The 16,965-nt window shown below is 48.1% G+C and overlaps 9 protein-coding genes across 9 annotated transcripts; 5 read left to right on the top strand and 4 right to left on the bottom strand.

Annotated features, from left to right (window-relative positions):
- Positions 1-98: 98 nt before the first annotated feature.
- N7508_002237 (lipid-binding SYLF domain-containing protein) lies at positions 99-1,502 on the bottom strand (the record flags this gene model as incomplete). Its single annotated transcript, XM_058460303.1, has 3 exons — positions 99-1,250; positions 1,306-1,403; positions 1,460-1,502. The coding sequence occupies 3 exons, from the start codon at positions 1,500-1,502 to the stop codon at positions 99-101; spliced, it is 1,293 nt and encodes a 430-aa protein (XP_058323835.1).
- A 2,396-nt stretch (positions 1,503-3,898) lies between these two features.
- Positions 3,899-5,941, top strand: N7508_002236 (GMC family oxidoreductase; the record flags this gene model as incomplete). Its single annotated transcript, XM_058460302.1, has 5 exons — positions 3,899-4,263; positions 4,318-4,347; positions 4,400-5,279; positions 5,340-5,841; positions 5,895-5,941. The coding sequence occupies 5 exons, from the start codon at positions 3,899-3,901 to the stop codon at positions 5,939-5,941; spliced, it is 1,824 nt and encodes a 607-aa protein (XP_058323834.1).
- A 329-nt stretch (positions 5,942-6,270) lies between these two features.
- N7508_002235 (mitochondrial 54S ribosomal protein bL27m) lies at positions 6,271-7,083 on the bottom strand (the record flags this gene model as incomplete). Its single annotated transcript, XM_058460301.1, has 1 exon — positions 6,271-7,083. One exon carries the CDS (start codon positions 7,081-7,083, stop codon positions 6,271-6,273), a length of 813 nt encoding a protein of 270 aa, XP_058323833.1.
- Positions 7,084-7,272: 189 nt separating this feature from the next.
- On the top strand, positions 7,273-7,732 carry lcl2 (the record flags this gene model as incomplete). Its single annotated transcript, XM_058460300.1, has 2 exons — positions 7,273-7,450; positions 7,539-7,732. The coding sequence occupies 2 exons, from the start codon at positions 7,273-7,275 to the stop codon at positions 7,730-7,732; spliced, it is 372 nt and encodes a 123-aa protein (XP_058323832.1).
- A 561-nt stretch (positions 7,733-8,293) lies between these two features.
- On the top strand, positions 8,294-9,981 carry N7508_002233 (scramblase family protein; the record flags this gene model as incomplete). The annotated part of the gene is made up of 3 exons (XM_058460299.1): positions 8,294-8,649; positions 8,717-8,888; positions 8,947-9,981. The coding sequence occupies 3 exons, from the start codon at positions 8,294-8,296 to the stop codon at positions 9,979-9,981; spliced, it is 1,563 nt and encodes a 520-aa protein (XP_058323831.1).
- A 330-nt stretch (positions 9,982-10,311) lies between these two features.
- Positions 10,312-10,914, top strand: N7508_002232 (E2 ubiquitin-conjugating protein UBC7; the record flags this gene model as incomplete). The annotated part of the gene is made up of 2 exons (XM_058460298.1): positions 10,312-10,561; positions 10,661-10,914. The coding sequence occupies 2 exons, from the start codon at positions 10,312-10,314 to the stop codon at positions 10,912-10,914; spliced, it is 504 nt and encodes a 167-aa protein (XP_058323830.1).
- A 410-nt stretch (positions 10,915-11,324) lies between these two features.
- Positions 11,325-12,889, bottom strand: N7508_002231 (uncharacterized protein; the record flags this gene model as incomplete). The annotated part of the gene is made up of 7 exons (XM_058460297.1): positions 11,325-11,795; positions 11,865-11,936; positions 11,992-12,072; positions 12,124-12,210; positions 12,294-12,402; positions 12,469-12,535; positions 12,616-12,889. The coding sequence occupies 7 exons, from the start codon at positions 12,887-12,889 to the stop codon at positions 11,325-11,327; spliced, it is 1,161 nt and encodes a 386-aa protein (XP_058323829.1).
- A 664-nt stretch (positions 12,890-13,553) lies between these two features.
- N7508_002230 (NAD dependent epimerase/dehydratase) lies at positions 13,554-14,862 on the top strand (the record flags this gene model as incomplete). The annotated part of the gene is made up of 5 exons (XM_058460296.1): positions 13,554-13,637; positions 13,685-13,929; positions 13,986-14,137; positions 14,197-14,462; positions 14,533-14,862. 5 exons carry the CDS (start codon positions 13,554-13,556, stop codon positions 14,860-14,862), a joined length of 1,077 nt encoding a protein of 358 aa, XP_058323828.1.
- A 701-nt stretch (positions 14,863-15,563) lies between these two features.
- N7508_002229 (uncharacterized protein) lies at positions 15,564-16,436 on the bottom strand (the record flags this gene model as incomplete). Its single annotated transcript, XM_058460295.1, has 1 exon — positions 15,564-16,436. One exon carries the CDS (start codon positions 16,434-16,436, stop codon positions 15,564-15,566), a length of 873 nt encoding a protein of 290 aa, XP_058323827.1.
- Positions 16,437-16,965: the final 529 nt, after the last annotated feature.

Here is a 16,965-nt window from a genome sequence, read left to right as displayed (position 1 = left end):
CTATGTTTTCGGATTATTGTATATCGATTGCTTTTTGCTACCTTTTCAGGAATTCAATTTGAGGGTTTAAGGGACGTCCGTGTCCGGTCACCTGAGCATTAGTGAGCATGCTCGATATTCGGCCCACTTGGTCTCTCCTCTGGTTTGATAACCTCTGGCTCTTTCCCTTTTGCCTCTTTTCTGACCATTTCCTCAGATAAGTCTTGTTGAACACTAGAAGCTGGGCGTTCAGTCTCTTCCTTGGTATAATCATGGGCATTGCTGGAAGATTGTGTGAGTTGGACGTCTTGTTCAGCATCTTGCTCTGCAGCTGATGCTTGATCAACCACCGGAAGAGGCTCTTGAGCATCTTTCAAAAATTGCGTAGGCTGGACGTTTTTTGCTCCGTCTTCTCTGACTTCCAGGTCTTGGTCGACTACGGAGAGAGGCTCTTGGGCATCTTTCGATAATTGCATGGTTTGTGTTTCTTGCTGCGCACCTTGCTCAGCAACCAATCCCCGAGCCACCACCGAATTGGGATCTTGAACATTTGGCTTTTGGGCCATATCGAGATTTTCGAAATTGTACAACTCCGGAAGCTGGGGCGCCTGCTCTGCAACAGGCTCCGTGCCTGGTGCCTGCCCAGCGGCAGGTGCAGAACCACTTTGTGGTTGTTCGCCAGAGTCTCCAGCAATCGTACCAGTAGTCTGAGGATCTAAATGCTCATGGTCTTGAGCAGAAGCCTCACCAACCCTTTCAGCAATGAAGAATTCTCCATTAAGCACATCCATCAGAACCGCAGCCTCTGCCGGCAAAGGCACAAGCCCCGTCAAAAGTTCAACAGCCCTCATCTTCCGCCCATAAAACTTCTTATTCGCATGAGGTCGCTCAGCGATAAAGCCACCCTCAACCGTAACACCACCATACAACCCCCGAGTCTTTGAGTAAGCGAATACTCCAGCACCGCCTTTAGCCCCCAATATACCGCCTGCTTCAGCACTCCGACCAATAGGTCCGAATGCCATAGAAATATTCCCACCGAGAGTCAAACTTCCGGCCTGCATGAATGTTTTCACAGCTGAATCGGTTGTCAAAACGAATACGAAGTCCGTTAATTCCATGCCGAATTGTCCGCCTGCGCCGACACCGCCCATTCCTATTGCTGACGGAGCTGACCAACTTCCATCTGGGAGACGAGCGACTATCAGCCCTGAGCCGAAGCGGGCTGAGCCTAGGAATCCTGCTCGTAGGGCTGTGAAGATGGCGATTCCCTATGGTTGATTTAGCACTATTCAAGTGGCTAGGTTTGAATTCGTGGCGTGGTACCTTTGCGCCTTTAAAGACTTTGCGTGGTATTTCTCCATCGATCTTGAGCTTGGGGTTGATGAATGATTCTAGGATTGCTGCTGCTTTCTTGCACTCGCCTATCGGATCGTCAGTTTAGGGTTCTTCCTGTATGAGGAAAGTGGAGCATATTTACTTGATAGTGAAGCTGGCAATGGATTGTGAAGTGGGTTCTTCATGGTATAACGTATGAAGTAGTTTCTTGCTGGTCTTTTGCGTGACAATGTCTATGAAGATAGAATTTGACTGAAGAATGGGGGCCAAATGCGCTGTTTGCCTGTTCAGCCTCGGGCTTCCAGTTTGTATTTGTATACGGTCACAACCAATAAGTCCCTATGTCAATTGAATTGGGAATATGCCAGATTGGTGCTCAAGTTAAACGTGGAGGGTTGTTCTATGCTCGTAAGGCGAGGTCTAATAGGGGTTGAGTTGAGGGGCCGACTGGTGCACGGACATTTTAGTACACGCCCAATTTCATACTTTGATCTTACGTCTCGAGCCCCGATTGATTTGAACTAGTGGGGTGTCTAGAAATCACGGCGAGTGAAGTCTTTGCATTAATACCAGTCGGGTTGGATTATTTTAACCTAAATGAATAAGGCTGTCAAAGTCTCTGAGATCTCCAAGACGAATCTCACAGGATTCCCAGAGCAACCCCTCACGACTAAATCTACTCAATTGTAAATTGGCCAAATTGTTCGTACGAGCCATTGTTATGTTGTGAACGATCAGGGGAATCAACCAAACTAAACAGCATTTGGGGCTGATGGTTATGTTGCTCGTTTGCCCTGACTTGGCTGGCCAGCAGTGTAAAAGAGGCTTTCCTAACAGGAGGTATCAATTTTAGGATACGATCTCGTTTCTGATATCGATAGAGACCTACTCAATATCAAGATCGTCTTCTCGGCACAGTCGCAAATGTGGTTTGCAGCTGCTCCCGTGAGCTAACACAAGAGATTCCTGGCTTGGTCGGATTGATCTGTTGCGCATCTTGTCATGAAAGCCTTTGACTCCATATCATGGATGTAGGTAGGCAACGCCATGACATGATGATATCTTGAAAAAACGAAGAAATTACGGTAGTAGTCAAGGCCGAGACAAAGGGTTCGTAAACAAATTTCAAAATACACTGCACCTCTTTGTGAAGGGACGGAGTCATTGGGCTAGGTCTTCAAAGATGTTATTCGAAGTCACAATCTCGTCACAAGAACCTCATTTGCGGGGTAAAGGACTTCTCGCATCCCTTTGCAATCTGTATACCAAGGAGCCCACTCTGTCAAAAGCTACTCTGCATACCGGGTGACGCTAGTATATTGTACAGGAAAAATAGTTTCCATGAGTGATGTAGATAATTATAAATTGGCAGATATATCGTAATGGGCAGTGGGAGAGAGAGAGAGAGAGAGAGAGAAGGGCGGGGGGCACATAGCTTCATGGAACAATGGGTTGTGACAACGTAGGGACAACATCTATTGATTGTCAAAATCTAGGCGACAAAGAAGATTGTGACGGATAACGGTTACGCAGCAAACATCCAAACAAAGTTTTCTTACATTTTCGGATCTTGAAAAATTGAGGCATGATCACGATTATTCCCTGAGGCCCCCGAGGAATGTTCATTGGAAGATCGAAAGTATGAGACGGGCCTGCGCCCCCCGCCCTCGGTGGAGATGCGTTCATGGAAACGGCCTAAGCACGGCGACAAGCGCAGGACGTTATGGCTAATTATTGATCCCTGTTTTGATTCTGATCGAAGACAGAGTAGCCTTGTCATGAGAATGATGATCGAGTACGCAAAGTCACCCTCGCCTCAATCTCTACATCAGAAAAGAAGTTTTGCGCGGTTGTGTTGGGAATATACCCCTGAAGGTCCTGGCTTGAGTATGTCTTACTTCGACCAATCCCTCAAAATATGTATATATCAAGAGTTCGTTTCTCAGGTCTTGGCGATTAATCGGAATAATTGATCTAATCATTGGCGATGTGCATCGAGCCGATCGTCTTGGCTTGAAACAAACCGATCCCACTGGTGAACCCACTGGTGAGCCCACGCGGATCCTAGGAACAAACCGCGCATAGACCGTGTGATGTGAAGTATTAGTTGCAGGATCTGAAGAGCATGTACTTTTATCGCCGTGATAATTTAAGCGACAATTGATGTATCCAACGGAGCAGAACAAATCCAGTCAGCGAACTATAATAGAGTTTGGCGGATAGGGCTGGACCACGGACGTTGCTTATGCATAAATTTGGGACAACAATTTTGGCTCGATATAGGCAGAAGAGGATATGGGACCATCGGCAATTAGCCAATTCAATGCAAGAATCCGCTAAAACTGACTCAAGATAGGATCTTGACGACTTTTTGAGACGGACTGGTTCCAAAGTTCGGGGGCTATCATTACCCCTTCAGTCTATCCTTGATCATTCCAGTCCTTGTCACACAGGAGTCCACCAAACATTGGCCGCGGAATCCGAATCAAAATCTGTAAAGCTATGACCTTATATTGAACCCCTCTCGCTCTTATGGTGGGCATTATCTAGCTTCGATTCTCCGTTGATTGAGCCAGTCGACATGCTTTTGAGGGCTATTCTCGTATCTCTCGCGCTCCAGGTGAGCTGCACGGCGGGGAAAGAATTTGAACGACGGGCTGCCCCCCTTGTTGGACAGACTTTTGACTACGTGGTTGTTGGTGGTGGTACCGGCGGTGCTGCAATTGCGACGCGATTGGCACAGAACGAGTTCAAAGTCGCGTTGGTGGAAGCTGGAGGACATTATGAGGTAGAGTCTCTGGCTGAAGTCCCTGCGGCAGATGTTTTGCCCGTGGGATCTGATCCCAATACCAAGTCTGTCATCGATTGGGGCTTTGTAACAAGGGACCAACCAGGCGCCAATGGGCGAGCCATTCACTACGCGCGAGGAAAATGTCTCGGAGGATCGTATGTTTTCCTTCTACATGGACGAGGTAATTGGTGCTAACAATAACTCTCTAGATCGGCTCTCAATTTCATGATCTATCAGCGGTAAGATGACCTGAACTAAATACCCCGATCCCTCAGCTGACCCCCGATTCAGCCCAACCCGCGAATCTATGGACCAATGGGCCACTACAGTCGGCGATGACAGCTACAAATTCGACCAGGTCCTTCCGCTTTACAAAAAGAGCGTCGAGTTCACGCCACCAAACACCCAATATAGAGCTGCAAATGCCTCGGCAGCCTACGACGCCGACGCATATGAAGCGAACGGAGGCCCACTGCAGGTCTCCTATTCCAACTTTGCCATGCCATTCTCTTCATGGATGAACCTGGGTATGCAGGCTATCGGCATCAATGAAACACAGGACTTCAACCTGGGTTCTTTGTTCGGAACCCAGTACTGTTCATCGACTATCGACCCGGCCCATGAGCTTCGCAGTAGCTCTGAGGAGTCTTTCTTATCCAAGATTAATCCCTCTTCCCTGACAACCTATGACCATACTCTTGCCAAAAAAATTATCTTCAACAAACAGAAGAAGGCCACCGGGGTTGAAGTGAAGGGTCTTCTGGGCAACACCGTCACTCTCAAAGCATCGAAAGAAGTTATCATCTCTGCTGGTGTATTCCAGTCGCCCCAACTTCTCATGGTTTCTGGAGTCGGCCCTTCTGATAACCTGCAAGCTCATGGTATTGATGTTATCGCTGACCGACCTGGGGTTGGCCAGAATATGTGGGATCATCCGTTTTTTGCGCCTACATACCGGGTCCAAGTGACCACATCCACGAAGTTTGCCACCAACCTTCTCTACGCGGCTGGACAAGTCGTCGGCGGAATCCTCACCAAGACTGGACCTTTGACGAACCCAGTCGCCGATTTCCTGGCTTGGGAGAAAATCCCAGAGACTTTGCGCGCCGCTTTCTCCCAGGCAACGAAGGAGAGCTTGGCTAAGTTCACAGACGACTGGCCCGAGGCAGAGGTATGATCAAGATCAAGCTGACGAGAAAGTATGAACGCCATGCTAATAGGGATTATGTAGTACATCTCTGGCGCAGGATACATCGGAGACGTCGGCAATCTCCTGGCAGACCAACCAAAAGATGGCTACCAGTACGCATCCATGCTCGGCGTTCTAATCACGCCTACATCCCGAGGAAACGTCACCTTGAATTCGGATTCTACTTCTGATTTACCCACAATCAACCCCAACTGGCTGGACACTGTTGCAGACCAGGAAGTTGCCATTGCCATGTTCAAGCGCATACGCCAGGCCTTCCAGAGCGACGCCATGGCACCTGTTGTCATTGGCGACGAGTATGACCCGGGTACTCAAGTTAAGACTGATGCTCAGATCCTGGAATGGATCAAGAATAATGTTATGACTCTTTGGCATGCGGCTTGTACTTGCAAGATGGGTACGCCGGATGATGAGATGGCTGTTGTTGACTCTCAGGCTCGTGTGTATGGTGTGGATGGACTGCGTGTTGTTGATGCTAGTGCTTTTCCTTTCCTCCCTCCTGGTCATCCTCAGTCGACCGTCTGTAAGTTTCTTCGTGGTGTTGCTTTTCTGGTCTGTTACTAACTGCTGGTATAGATATGCTTGCTGAGAAGATTGCTGCTGCTATCATTCGGGGCGCCTAATTTCGCAAATGCTCTTTTATTTCAAAGTGGCAACTCTTATGTATTTAATTCCTTGTCGATCGGACAATATAATCCAGTCTGTTTCATCATGTACAATAAAGAAGTTCTCATCCTCCCAATCCGTACCGTGGTTGTCCCAACTATGGGCTACACTGCTTTTATATGCAAAGCATCCTACAATGGCAGTTACTAAAGGAATATAATATACTTTAAGAAGTTGATGGGGAAATGCTCTTTCTATTATACAGTGAACACCAGATTCAGATCCTCATATCGCTACAGAAACCCAAAGTTATTGAAACAAGACATCACACATACTGAGGATGCCCTTATTTCTTGCTCGTCTTCTTCTTGCCCTTCAGACTCTTCATTTGGGCAGCACGCTCAGCTCTTTGCTCGCGCTTCCTCCATGCCAACCAACGGTTGCGACGGTCATAAGGCATAGCAGTGATACCGGCCTTCTCAGCAGCACGACCAATCTGCCAGTTAGCCTCACGGTACATGTAACCGGGACGCCACTGGGGGCCAGACTCAGCATCGACAGCCGCAACGTCAGAGATCTGAACGCCGTTCTGGTCAACCGAGGCAACAAGGTCAGACTGGCCGACAACCTTCTCCACCATAGGCACAGAGACCATGTTGAGCTTGCGCCTGCTGGGCGCATTGCGCGCGTGTGGGAGCTTCTCATCCTTGTTGAAAACAACACCGATGTACCGGCGCTCCGAGTGCTTCAATGGGTCGAGGTAGTACTGGACGTAACCAGCCTGTGTAGCGTAGATAGTGTGGTCACGGCCCATGGCGCAATTCTCGCCGGGGAACCACTTCGAGCCTCGCTGCCGGAAAATGATGCATCCCGGAACGACGTACTCGCCGCCTGAGCGCTTGGCTCCGAGACGCTTACCAGCCGGATCGCGGGAGTGTCGGTTGGCTGTTCCTTGCGAGGCGTGTGAGGCGTAACGCACTTGTGAGAATGGGAGGAGCGTGCGGGAGAGGGAGGGTGTAGGTGTGGTTTTCGGGAATGTGGATGCGGAGAGTGTTCGTAGGACGGATTGCGACTGGGAGAGCGCGGTTGTCGACCGGATTGTTGGGGTGAAGGCTCGCTCCAGCGCCCTTAGAGGCGCCAGTACTCGTGGCTTGAACATGGTGAGTTGTAATTGGGTGTTTGTTGAGTCGGATGTCGAAGCTCCAAAGGGGAAGTTTTTCGTTCGGAGATGGGGCTTGGCGTCACGTGCCGGCCATAGAGCGTAAGCTGGCTTCATCTATATCTCTTCGTTTTGCTCTGTACATCTACGAAAGATTTATTCAACTCTTGTTGGTGTGACCTTGGAATCATGTTGCAAAGCTGGCGCCAAGCCCTCTGGGCTCTTCTTCTCCTTGTATCAGTCGCCCAGGCCCAATTCAACTTCTTCGAGCAAATGTTTGGCGGCGGCGAGCAGCAACAGCGCCAGCAGCATCGGTCGCAGAGCGCTCCAAGTGACAGCGGTCGATACCAGCAGATGTGGAATGGTGGTAAGTTACAATACCGAGATACTCTGGTTTTCTTTAGCGAGTCCCTACTCAAGCGACTATATAACTGACTTGGGAAACCTGCTTATAGCCCAATGCGATAACTATCTGTGCCCCGGAACTCTCGCCTGCGTACACTTCCCACATCACTGCCCTTGCCCGCACCCAGACGTTGAAGAGAAGGTCGAACTCGGAGAGGGAAGCGCTATCTGCGTATCGAAAGGCGGATTCAAGGCAGGCGAAGCTGTGCGGAAAATCGAATTGGCCCGTAAGGGACTTCTGTGATACCATCTATCTTCATATAGCCATTTACTTGGTATATTCAGTTTGCATGCATCGTCGTTGGGATGATCAACTTCATGGAGTTGCCGTTGGTCGGAGAGTTGCGATTGATCTACGCTGAACAGTTTTGGACAAGCACATTTGATAGATTAGTTGGCTACTCATATTGCATTTATCCCTTGAGCCCAATCAGTCCTATACTTCAGGCATTTGACTGATTTTTGGAGCCTTGTAGTTTTTGTTTCTGTACAATATGTACTCTATAGAAAGCATTATTTTTGTAGTTCCAGGTGCACCAAAAATGAAATCAAGACTATAAGCTCAATTGACACCCTAAGTTTCTATATAAATAAAAGAAGCATCTGAAATTGAGCGACATGATTTGCGCAACTGAACGCCGCTATCTCCGTTAAACCCCGCGGCAAACCTTCGTCATCAGAATCTCCCGAGCTTCTTCACTTCCGCCAACTTTGCATTACCAACATCGCCTTACATATTGCACCTCACCAAACACGACCGGCTCATATACCACTATCTGAGAAAACTGCTGGCACATCCAACATTATGTGGAGCTTAAGACTCCGACCACTGCAGAGGCAGTTGGCTCCAGCTCGCAGCCGAGCTCTTTCGAGCTTCAGAAGCCACGGCAGTCGGCGTGGTCCCCGCAACAGTATACAAAGACCGGATCTCATTCAGGCTGCTAAAAAGGTCGAACCGTCGCCACAACCCGAACATTCCGCTCCTGAGCCCCAAGATGCCTACAATCCTAATTACGACCCTGCGCAAAACACTTTGCTCTCTCCTGTCTACCTGCCAGAGGACCCTAAAGGTGTGCTCAAAGAGAATCATCCGGCAGTGTCAATATTGGCAAACTCGGGGGTTGTCGTACAGCGACAACTAGAGATGATGAATGTTATGATGTGAGTGCTGCCAGCACCATTATTTGAAAGTGTTGTCGCAATATTTACTAACCAAATCTTGCTGTAGTGGGTTCGAACAAGCAAACAAGTATGTCATCATGGATGCGCAGGGAAACCACATTGGATATATGGCAGAACAAGAGAAAGGACTGGGCAATGCTATGGCGCGGCAATGGTTCCGAACCCATCGGAGCTTCGTGACCCATGTGTTTGACCGACAAGAAAATGAGGTCCTTCGAGTAAGTCTATACAGCGCCTATGTGGCTTAGCTCTACGGGTTTGTACTGACCTTTGCAGTTCAACCGCCCTTTCTCCTACATCAACTCCAAGATTCAAGTATACGACCCTCTTGATAAAACCCTTAATCCGCCCTCGCCATCTACTTCTTTGCAAGGCGTGACACCTGGCATCACATCTGGTGCACGGGTATCACCACTTAACTTCAATGACATGCGAGTCATCGGGGAAGCCCAGCAGCAGTGGGCCCCTCTACGACGCAAATACAATCTCTTTACCTACCATCAGTCTCCAAACTCAGCGACAGACATGGGGACGCAAACATTTCCCTTATCTGGGTCTCAACTATCACAAGGGCAACAAATGCAGCTTGCGCAAACTTCTAATCAAGGCCAAGGCGAATTCAATCAGTTTGCCTACGTTGACGAACCATTCCTATCATGGGACTTCTCATTAAAGTCGGCAGATAACCAGCTGATTGGTTCAGTCAACCGCGATTTTGCGGGTTTTGCTCGTGAGTTTTTCACTGACACCGGTGTATATGCATTGCGGATGGATTCTGCAGGGCTTGGTGCCCAGGTACCAGCCGGCCACGGCGATAGAGTCCCCGGCATGACCCTGGACCAACGTGCTGTCATGTTAGCCACGGCTGTAAGTGTCGATTTTGACTACTTCAGCCGCCACAGTGGTGCCGGAGGTTTCGGTTTCATGCCGCTCTGGTTCCCCGGTATGGGTGGTGAAGCTGCCGCCGGAGGTGCAGCAGGTGGTGCAGCAGCGGGAGGCGCTGCCGAAGCTGGGGCCGTTGGGGAAGCGGCTGCTGGCACTCTTGGGAGAGCTGGGGCCGCGGGTGGCATGACGGATGGTATGGCTGCGGGCGCCACTGGTGCAGGCGCAATGGCCGGATATGAAGCGATGCAAAGAGGCCATGGAGGCGAGCAACATGCGGCATCGCCTGGTCAACAGGGATCGCAGCCAATGGATCAGGAGGATTCACAGGGCTTCTACAATGAGCCCCAGGATCCTTGGGGCCAAGATGACCCGTGGGGCGATGAAGGAGGTGACGAAGGAGGAGGTGATGATTTCGATTGGTTTTGAAAGCCAGCTCATGTACAATAACTTCTGTCAATAAAGACAGTCTATAGATCTGTAAACTCTGGAACTACCCTCCTCGGACACTGACCCTGACGTCAGTTCAACAACTTCCCAATGTACGATTCATCTAATCAATATTTATCTTTGATCTCACTCGTTCACTTCAATTGATACACTTACTTCAATTCATACTCTCACTTCCATGTTGTTTCACACCCCCCATGTCATTGCCCACCGCCCCGGAATTATTCCATCCCCACTCCGTCGCACTTCATCCCACCAACTCCCCGCATACTCCTCGCCACTTCCCACTCGCAATCAATCCAACCCAAAATGGCGTCCAACGTCGCTCAGAAGCGCCTGTTCCACGAATACAAGAACCTCTCCACAAACCCACCAGAGGGGATCACCGCCGGCCCAGTCTCCGAAGATGACATGTTCTACTGGGAAGCCCTGATCGAAGGCCCAGGCGGCACCCCATTCGAGGGCGGCGTCTTCGCAGCCGAGCTCAAGTTCCCCAAGGATTACCCTCTCAGCCCGCCGACAATGAAATTTATCGGAGGAGGCGTTTGGCACCCGAACGGTACGTGCCCGATATCTTTATTCCGGCTGCTTGCGCATCCAATTCTTTGTTCTCTTTTGACATTTACACAATGCGAGACCTATTAATGACATTTTATAGTATACCCTAATGGAACGGTCTGCATCTCGATCCTCCATCCACCCGGCGATGATCCCAACCACTACGAACATGCCTCGGAGCGCTGGTCGCCTATCCAGAGCGTGGAGAAGATTCTCATCTCTGTCATGAGCATGCTTGCCGAGCCGAATGACGAGAGCCCCGCGAATGTTGAGGCTGCTAAGATGTGGCGTGAGCGGAGACCCGAGTATGAGCAGAAGGTCCGCGATGAGGTGAAGAAGGGTCTTGGACTTTGAGCCCGGCGGATGAAGGCCACGATTCTCCTGCTGTCTGGCATTTGGAATTCTGGACTTGCTTTTTGTTTTCCGAGTGCTGGGACCTTGCGGGAGTCAAGATTTGATGACTGGCGTCAAGGGTGATCTTTTTTTTTTTCTTTTTCTTTAACTTGCATGGCTGGGATGTGCGCTTGTCTCTCGGTTTGTATAGCTTATCTCTATCCCTCGCAGTATGATAGCGGAACAAAATGCATACATTTTCATCAACTGGCCTTTTCTGCCTTAGATATAGATATCGATATACCTCTCATACAAGTATAACCATGAATTTCTCTTCCCTAAGACTGGGCAAAATAGTACTATTTCATTGATCGAAATATTGACTGTTCCATAAATGCAAATAGCTATCAATGTATCAAGGCTAGTTATTGTCACTCCTGCCGAAACATCCTCCGATCGATCCAACCCTCCAGCCCTCCAACACACTCATACAAAATCTCAATCTCAGCCTTCAAATTCAACATCAGCATCCGCTGCAATTCAACCCGCCACTCCAGCGCAGGCCCATCACTAGCCCAAACAGGACTATTCCGCAGCATCGCAACAATCTTCGACCGATCCTGAGGAGTTAACGAGAGAAGAGCCTTGTATCCTGGCGCATCAGGAACCGCTATAATATCTGTCACTCTGACGCCTAACCACTGCAGCCGTGGGAGAATCAATCGAGCATTCTCGTGAACGTGTGCTGCGGATCCGTACTTGTATGTTGACAAGATGGCCATGCCGTGTGGGTCGCCATCTGTGAGGCCATAGAAACGGAGAGGTGGTCTATTCTGGTTCGATGCCACGTTTGAGAGTTTGTGTAGGAATTCGCGGGTTGATAGATCAGGGTAGCCTTTGCCCTGGTTGAGTTAGGTTGTGGTTAATCCACGTTTCTTGATAATAGATTGTCAGAGAGGGATTCGGCGTACTGTAACCAGGATTCCTTCTCCGGCTATTGCTCTGTTATGATAGTTACTGCGTGCCAAACGATGGAAGATTGCCTTTTCGTAGATAGTTGGTCAATAGATATTTCAGGTGTTACTTTAATCCTAGTACCTCTTTCTCAATGACGAGTACCCATCGGGCTCGAGAGATGTCAATCTCGTCATCATTCTCAATGCGAGGAATTAGAGTATCCTGATTTGAATATTAAATTGGCTTATGGATCATCATAGGTAATGGACTGACCTCGGTGGCAGACTGGGCATTAACCACGACCTGTGAATCGCGAATCAACCGAAGGCACCCAGCTATCAGGCCCTTCGCTGCTGCTTCCTATATAGTTATTTCATATATTAGCAACTTTGATCCAAGTTACTGTAGCATCTGTTCAATGTGCATGGGAAGAGATAACGAACCACATTCAACGCAGCTCTGTCCACGCCGATCGTGTAAACAAGGTCATCAATGACACCGTTCACCGTTTGCTGAGAACGAAAGTATTGTGGGTCGATGTAGTATATATCTCTAAGCAACGGATAAAAACGTTCAGCATATCATCTCAGGTATAAATTCCACGTGAAGTCAACCCACCTTTTGGAGATCGACTGCCCACTCCGAATTGCTTTGTCAATGATAGCCAGGATCCGAAGAATGACAGCTAAGATATAATCAAAGACTCTGTCAGTTATTTGGTCTACTAGTGCGAATGTATACTGGCCCTGCGGGTTGAGATCATACTGAACTTCCAAGCCTCAAACGCTGTGGTCCCTGGCCAAGAGTATGTTTTGTATGTTTCGGCTCTGAGATTGGCCTCTAATGCCCCGTTGATCGGATTGATTACACAGGCTGCTGGATTGGCTCTGCGCTTGAGGGTGATTGATGGGTGTGCTTCCGTTGGGGATAGCGAGAGCTCATGAACTAGGTCTGTGAGTGTGTTGTCGATGAATGCTCTGACTGTGGGATCTCGAGTGATTTCTCTACTCGAATACTCCGTTGCGAATGTCTGAGCCATTGCGCCTTTGTTGGATGAAGGGTGACGAATCTGAACACTCGGGTTCTGGAAAAGGAAGGTAGGTTGATCTTGGTCCACCTTCATCTCCGGCTCTACTAAGGCACTTTCCACATTATAGATTCTTTACTATGCAGATTGTGATATAAGAACACTTATCAATTAACTTATTATAATACAATGTAGTTCATCATTCTGTGGAACTCAGTGGCTAAAAATATAAACACACGAAGACTGAGGCTGACTAGGCAAACCGATTTTTGTACAGCAGTGACAAGTTGACACAACAAAGAGCTACATCATAGCAAATATTCAATATCCTTTGCGTTTACTTTATTATCCGCATTTAAACCGAATCATTTGCGCAGAGGTTGTTAAACTAAAAACGCGGCCATATACTTTTCTGCACTAACGACTACTTTTGGTGATCTATAGTAAAACATCTCCGGTAGTTATTCTAGATCTATGTTGAGTTAAGTATTAAGTTCTAGACTTCCGATGCCATGCTCCTGTGATGCCGATTTTCATGGTCCGTGGCTTTTGAGTGACATCCTAACAGCGTCATTGACTGAACATCATTCAAATACACAAAAAAAAAAAAAAAAAAAACGCTTTGATGTCATTTACTCCATCAGTCTAACAATTACTTCGCTGTATATTTTAAACAATGCCAAACGGACAAGGTCCACATGTGCTGTTGACGGGTGCCAATGGCTTTGTCGCCTCTCACATACTCTGGATCCTCATAGATGTAAGCAGTGCGATCGTTTGTCAGAATGCCTCGCTGACACCTCATAGCGTGGATATAATGTCACTGCAACAGTACGCTCCCAAGAAAAGGCAGAAGATATCATCAAAACCCATCCGGACTGGCTGGGCAAGGTAGAATTTGCAATTGTTGCGGACTTCACCTCTGCAAAGCCTTTTGATCATCTATTCGATGATTCAAAGACCCCATTCAACTATGTGATCCATACAGCATCCCCGGTGACATTCTCGGTGAAAGATATCCAGAAAGAGATAATCGAGCCAGCCGAAATGGGGTAAAACCACCTTTTATCAATAAAATATCCATTCGAGATAGCTAACGCATTCTTAGGACTACTGCAATTTTGATAGCCGCCGAGAACCACTGTGGAGCTGCTCTAAAACGATTTGTTCTCTTGGGAAGCGCAGTATCTGTACTGGACTCCTTTGAAGACATCTCTAAGCCAGGAAAGCCGTACACCGAGAAAAACTGGAATCCTGTCAGTAAACCCATTTACATTTTCGAACATACTACAGGTTGCCAACTAAATGACAGGTCACAGCCAAGCAGGCCATTGAGCATAAGGACAATGTCCTTGGATATAATGTATCAAAGACCCGAGCTGAGAGGGCTGCATGGAACTTCATGAAGGAGAAATCTCCCACTTTCGACCTGGTAGTGATCAACCCTGATATCATTACCGGCCCAATGACACACCCTATTTCAGGTCCAAAGTCTATCAACGAGACTAACCAATTCGCTATTGCAAACTTCATTGATGGGACTCACAAGGAGATTGAAGGAGTGAGATTTCCTTTCTACCATTTTGTGAGTTGTTTCCCTATGTTGGAATCCAATCATAGTATGATGCATGAACGTTGTCTAACAAAACATTCAGGTGGACGTCCGTGATGTAGCCCGAAGCCATGTCGACGCGTTAGAAAACTCGGCCGCCGCAAACCAACGCATTCTTCTCATCTCCGGTTTGATCACACCCCAGCTGGTCGCTAACTACCTCCGCAAGAACTTCCCTGAGCTTAGGAGCCGGGTTCCTGAAGGTAACCCGGCCCAGATCTTGCCTCCTGGTGTGTGCCCCACGGATTGGGATACGCGGGTTAGTCTGGATATTCTTGCTAAAGGTACCAAGGATGGTAAATGGGAGTATGTGGATTTGGAGACAAGTATCATTGATTCTGTTAAGACAATGATCAAGAATCGGGTTATTTAGTTCCATGTTATGGGGGAGTATACAAAATATCAAGTTGTTCGACAGAAGTACCTTCTACGCGCATCATCAAGTTTTCAGGTATTAAATCACAATCCAATATACTTATGTTATGTGTCTCTTGTATATTAATCAAACCGATCAAAATTATTTCCGATCGGCATAAGTCGGTGTACCGGTCGCTTTTCCCATCCTCTTTCTCACTTTTCCATTCTTTCTACCTTTCTATCTCGCACTCATCGCTGCGCCCCTGCAATTTCGCCCGCCCATCTATCGACATATTCAACCACACAATTCTCCTTCCTCTTCGACTTCCATGGTCATTCTTTCTTCACGTCGACTTCATTCCGAATCTACTACAAAAGTTTGCTCGGCCGTAAGCCGGAAACAATATCTTGCTCCACAGACCAAGCTTGCAAAAGAAAGGCGGCAGACAATTAGAAACATCCGGATCAATATAAGGAAGAATCGAATTTTGGATCGTTTCAAAGCCGTTCAGATCAGCCAAGCATTTAGTATTTGAAGATGAGAGCCTTATGAGCGCCGGCTAGATTAGTACTAACATGCAAGCGGGAAAAAAACCGATTCATTTCAAAAACAAAAGCTGGGCCTGGGTCGCTCAAGGCTAAACCGCTTTTCCTCGGCATCACTAGAGTTCATCTGAAACCACCTTTGTATTAGGTTATGGGCAGATCATCAGATCATCACCCACGTCCTCGTCCAGCTAATGCTTGAGGGCGTTTCAGTGCATAGTTCTCGGGATATTCATTCCCATCTTCGTCCTGCACCGTCCCATAGCAGCCATTGTAAACAGGAATCCATCCATCTGAATAATTCGGACACAGCGCCGACATGGTATCCCAATCATAGTTTATATAGAGCTCCCATAAGGCCTTGATTTGCACCCTCATAAAACCGCGGTAAGAAGCCTTATCGTACCTTTCTTCGGGATTGTACCGTGCATCAACTACCCCAACAAACCCGTTCCGTTCACCCTTCGCAATCGATTTCAATGATCTCTCATCAATCACGAGACAGGAGGCAAAGCGAGATTTCTCGCTACAATCCTCGTGCTTAATCTTACGCAGATATTTGGCAAAATGGCCGCGGATTTGCTCAATGCTAGCACTACCCCAGCGATTCGGGTCAGAAATAATCACATCCTTATGTGATTCTTCTATCAGTTGCTCAGGGCGGGTTTCATCCCCATCGAGCTCCCTGGGATGGTCCAATTCACCCCTAATCCCCCTCTTTAGCTGGTGGGCCATTCTTTCCATGACGATTGGCCACAATTCCTCAGACTCAGGCGTGTAGACTGTTCGATAGATAATAAACCCCCAAGGGAAATAGCGTGGAGATCGCTGAGCTAAGAACTGGCGGCTACGGCGATTAGCCGCATTATTGAACCATGGCTCCTGCAACCATTTTGCGGAGGCCTCTTGAGTGAGCTCGGGGTGGTACCAGCGTTGTGCCCAGACCGGGTGATGGTAAAACTTCTCAGAATTTAGTTCCTCAAACTGATCGTTAGGCTTGTTAACCGGGTCAGAAACAGATGGCGACGTAGCTATAGAAGTCATGTGTGGAAAGTGATATACCACGAAACAACCAAAGAGAAGGAGAAGGGAAAGATAGTACATTATGGAGATAGGGAGGTCCATTGTGGCTAAACCACGGGAGGGCTCAAATGCGGGTGTTCAAGAAGGAAAAGATTCATAAGGGGAGAGATAAGGACCTAGGAGCCTTAGCGCGGATTCTTTGGACGCGACTCCTAGCATTTATAGATCTTCGGTTTGGCCTTCCCTCGATTATCACCTTGGCAGCCCCAAAACCTAACTATAAAATTCAAATCGTCGTCTATAACTGCTATAGGAGAAGTCACAAATGCTCAGCCACCCACCGATGGTTTTCTAGAAGGCCACAACCTTCCTTGAAGATCTCATTCAGTCACTGTGTTCTAACTAAGAGCTCGTTTAAGTAGGAGATATAGTTGCCAGAGTAGGCCGCGAGCTGCTCCCCGGGGTGCTTACGGGGGTAGGCGCACTAGAGGAGATCGACCATCCCGGGTTAGGGCCGACGCAATAAGCATTTCCAACGACCAACCCGTCG

Source organism: Penicillium antarcticum, assembly GCF_028974205.1.
Source record: "Penicillium antarcticum strain IBT 31339 chromosome Unknown utg000002l_segment0_segment0, whole genome shotgun sequence".
In the NCBI taxonomy this organism is placed as follows: Eukaryota; Fungi; Ascomycota; class Eurotiomycetes; order Eurotiales; family Aspergillaceae; genus Penicillium; species Penicillium antarcticum.
This window is presented reverse-complemented; position numbering and strand designations above follow the sequence as displayed.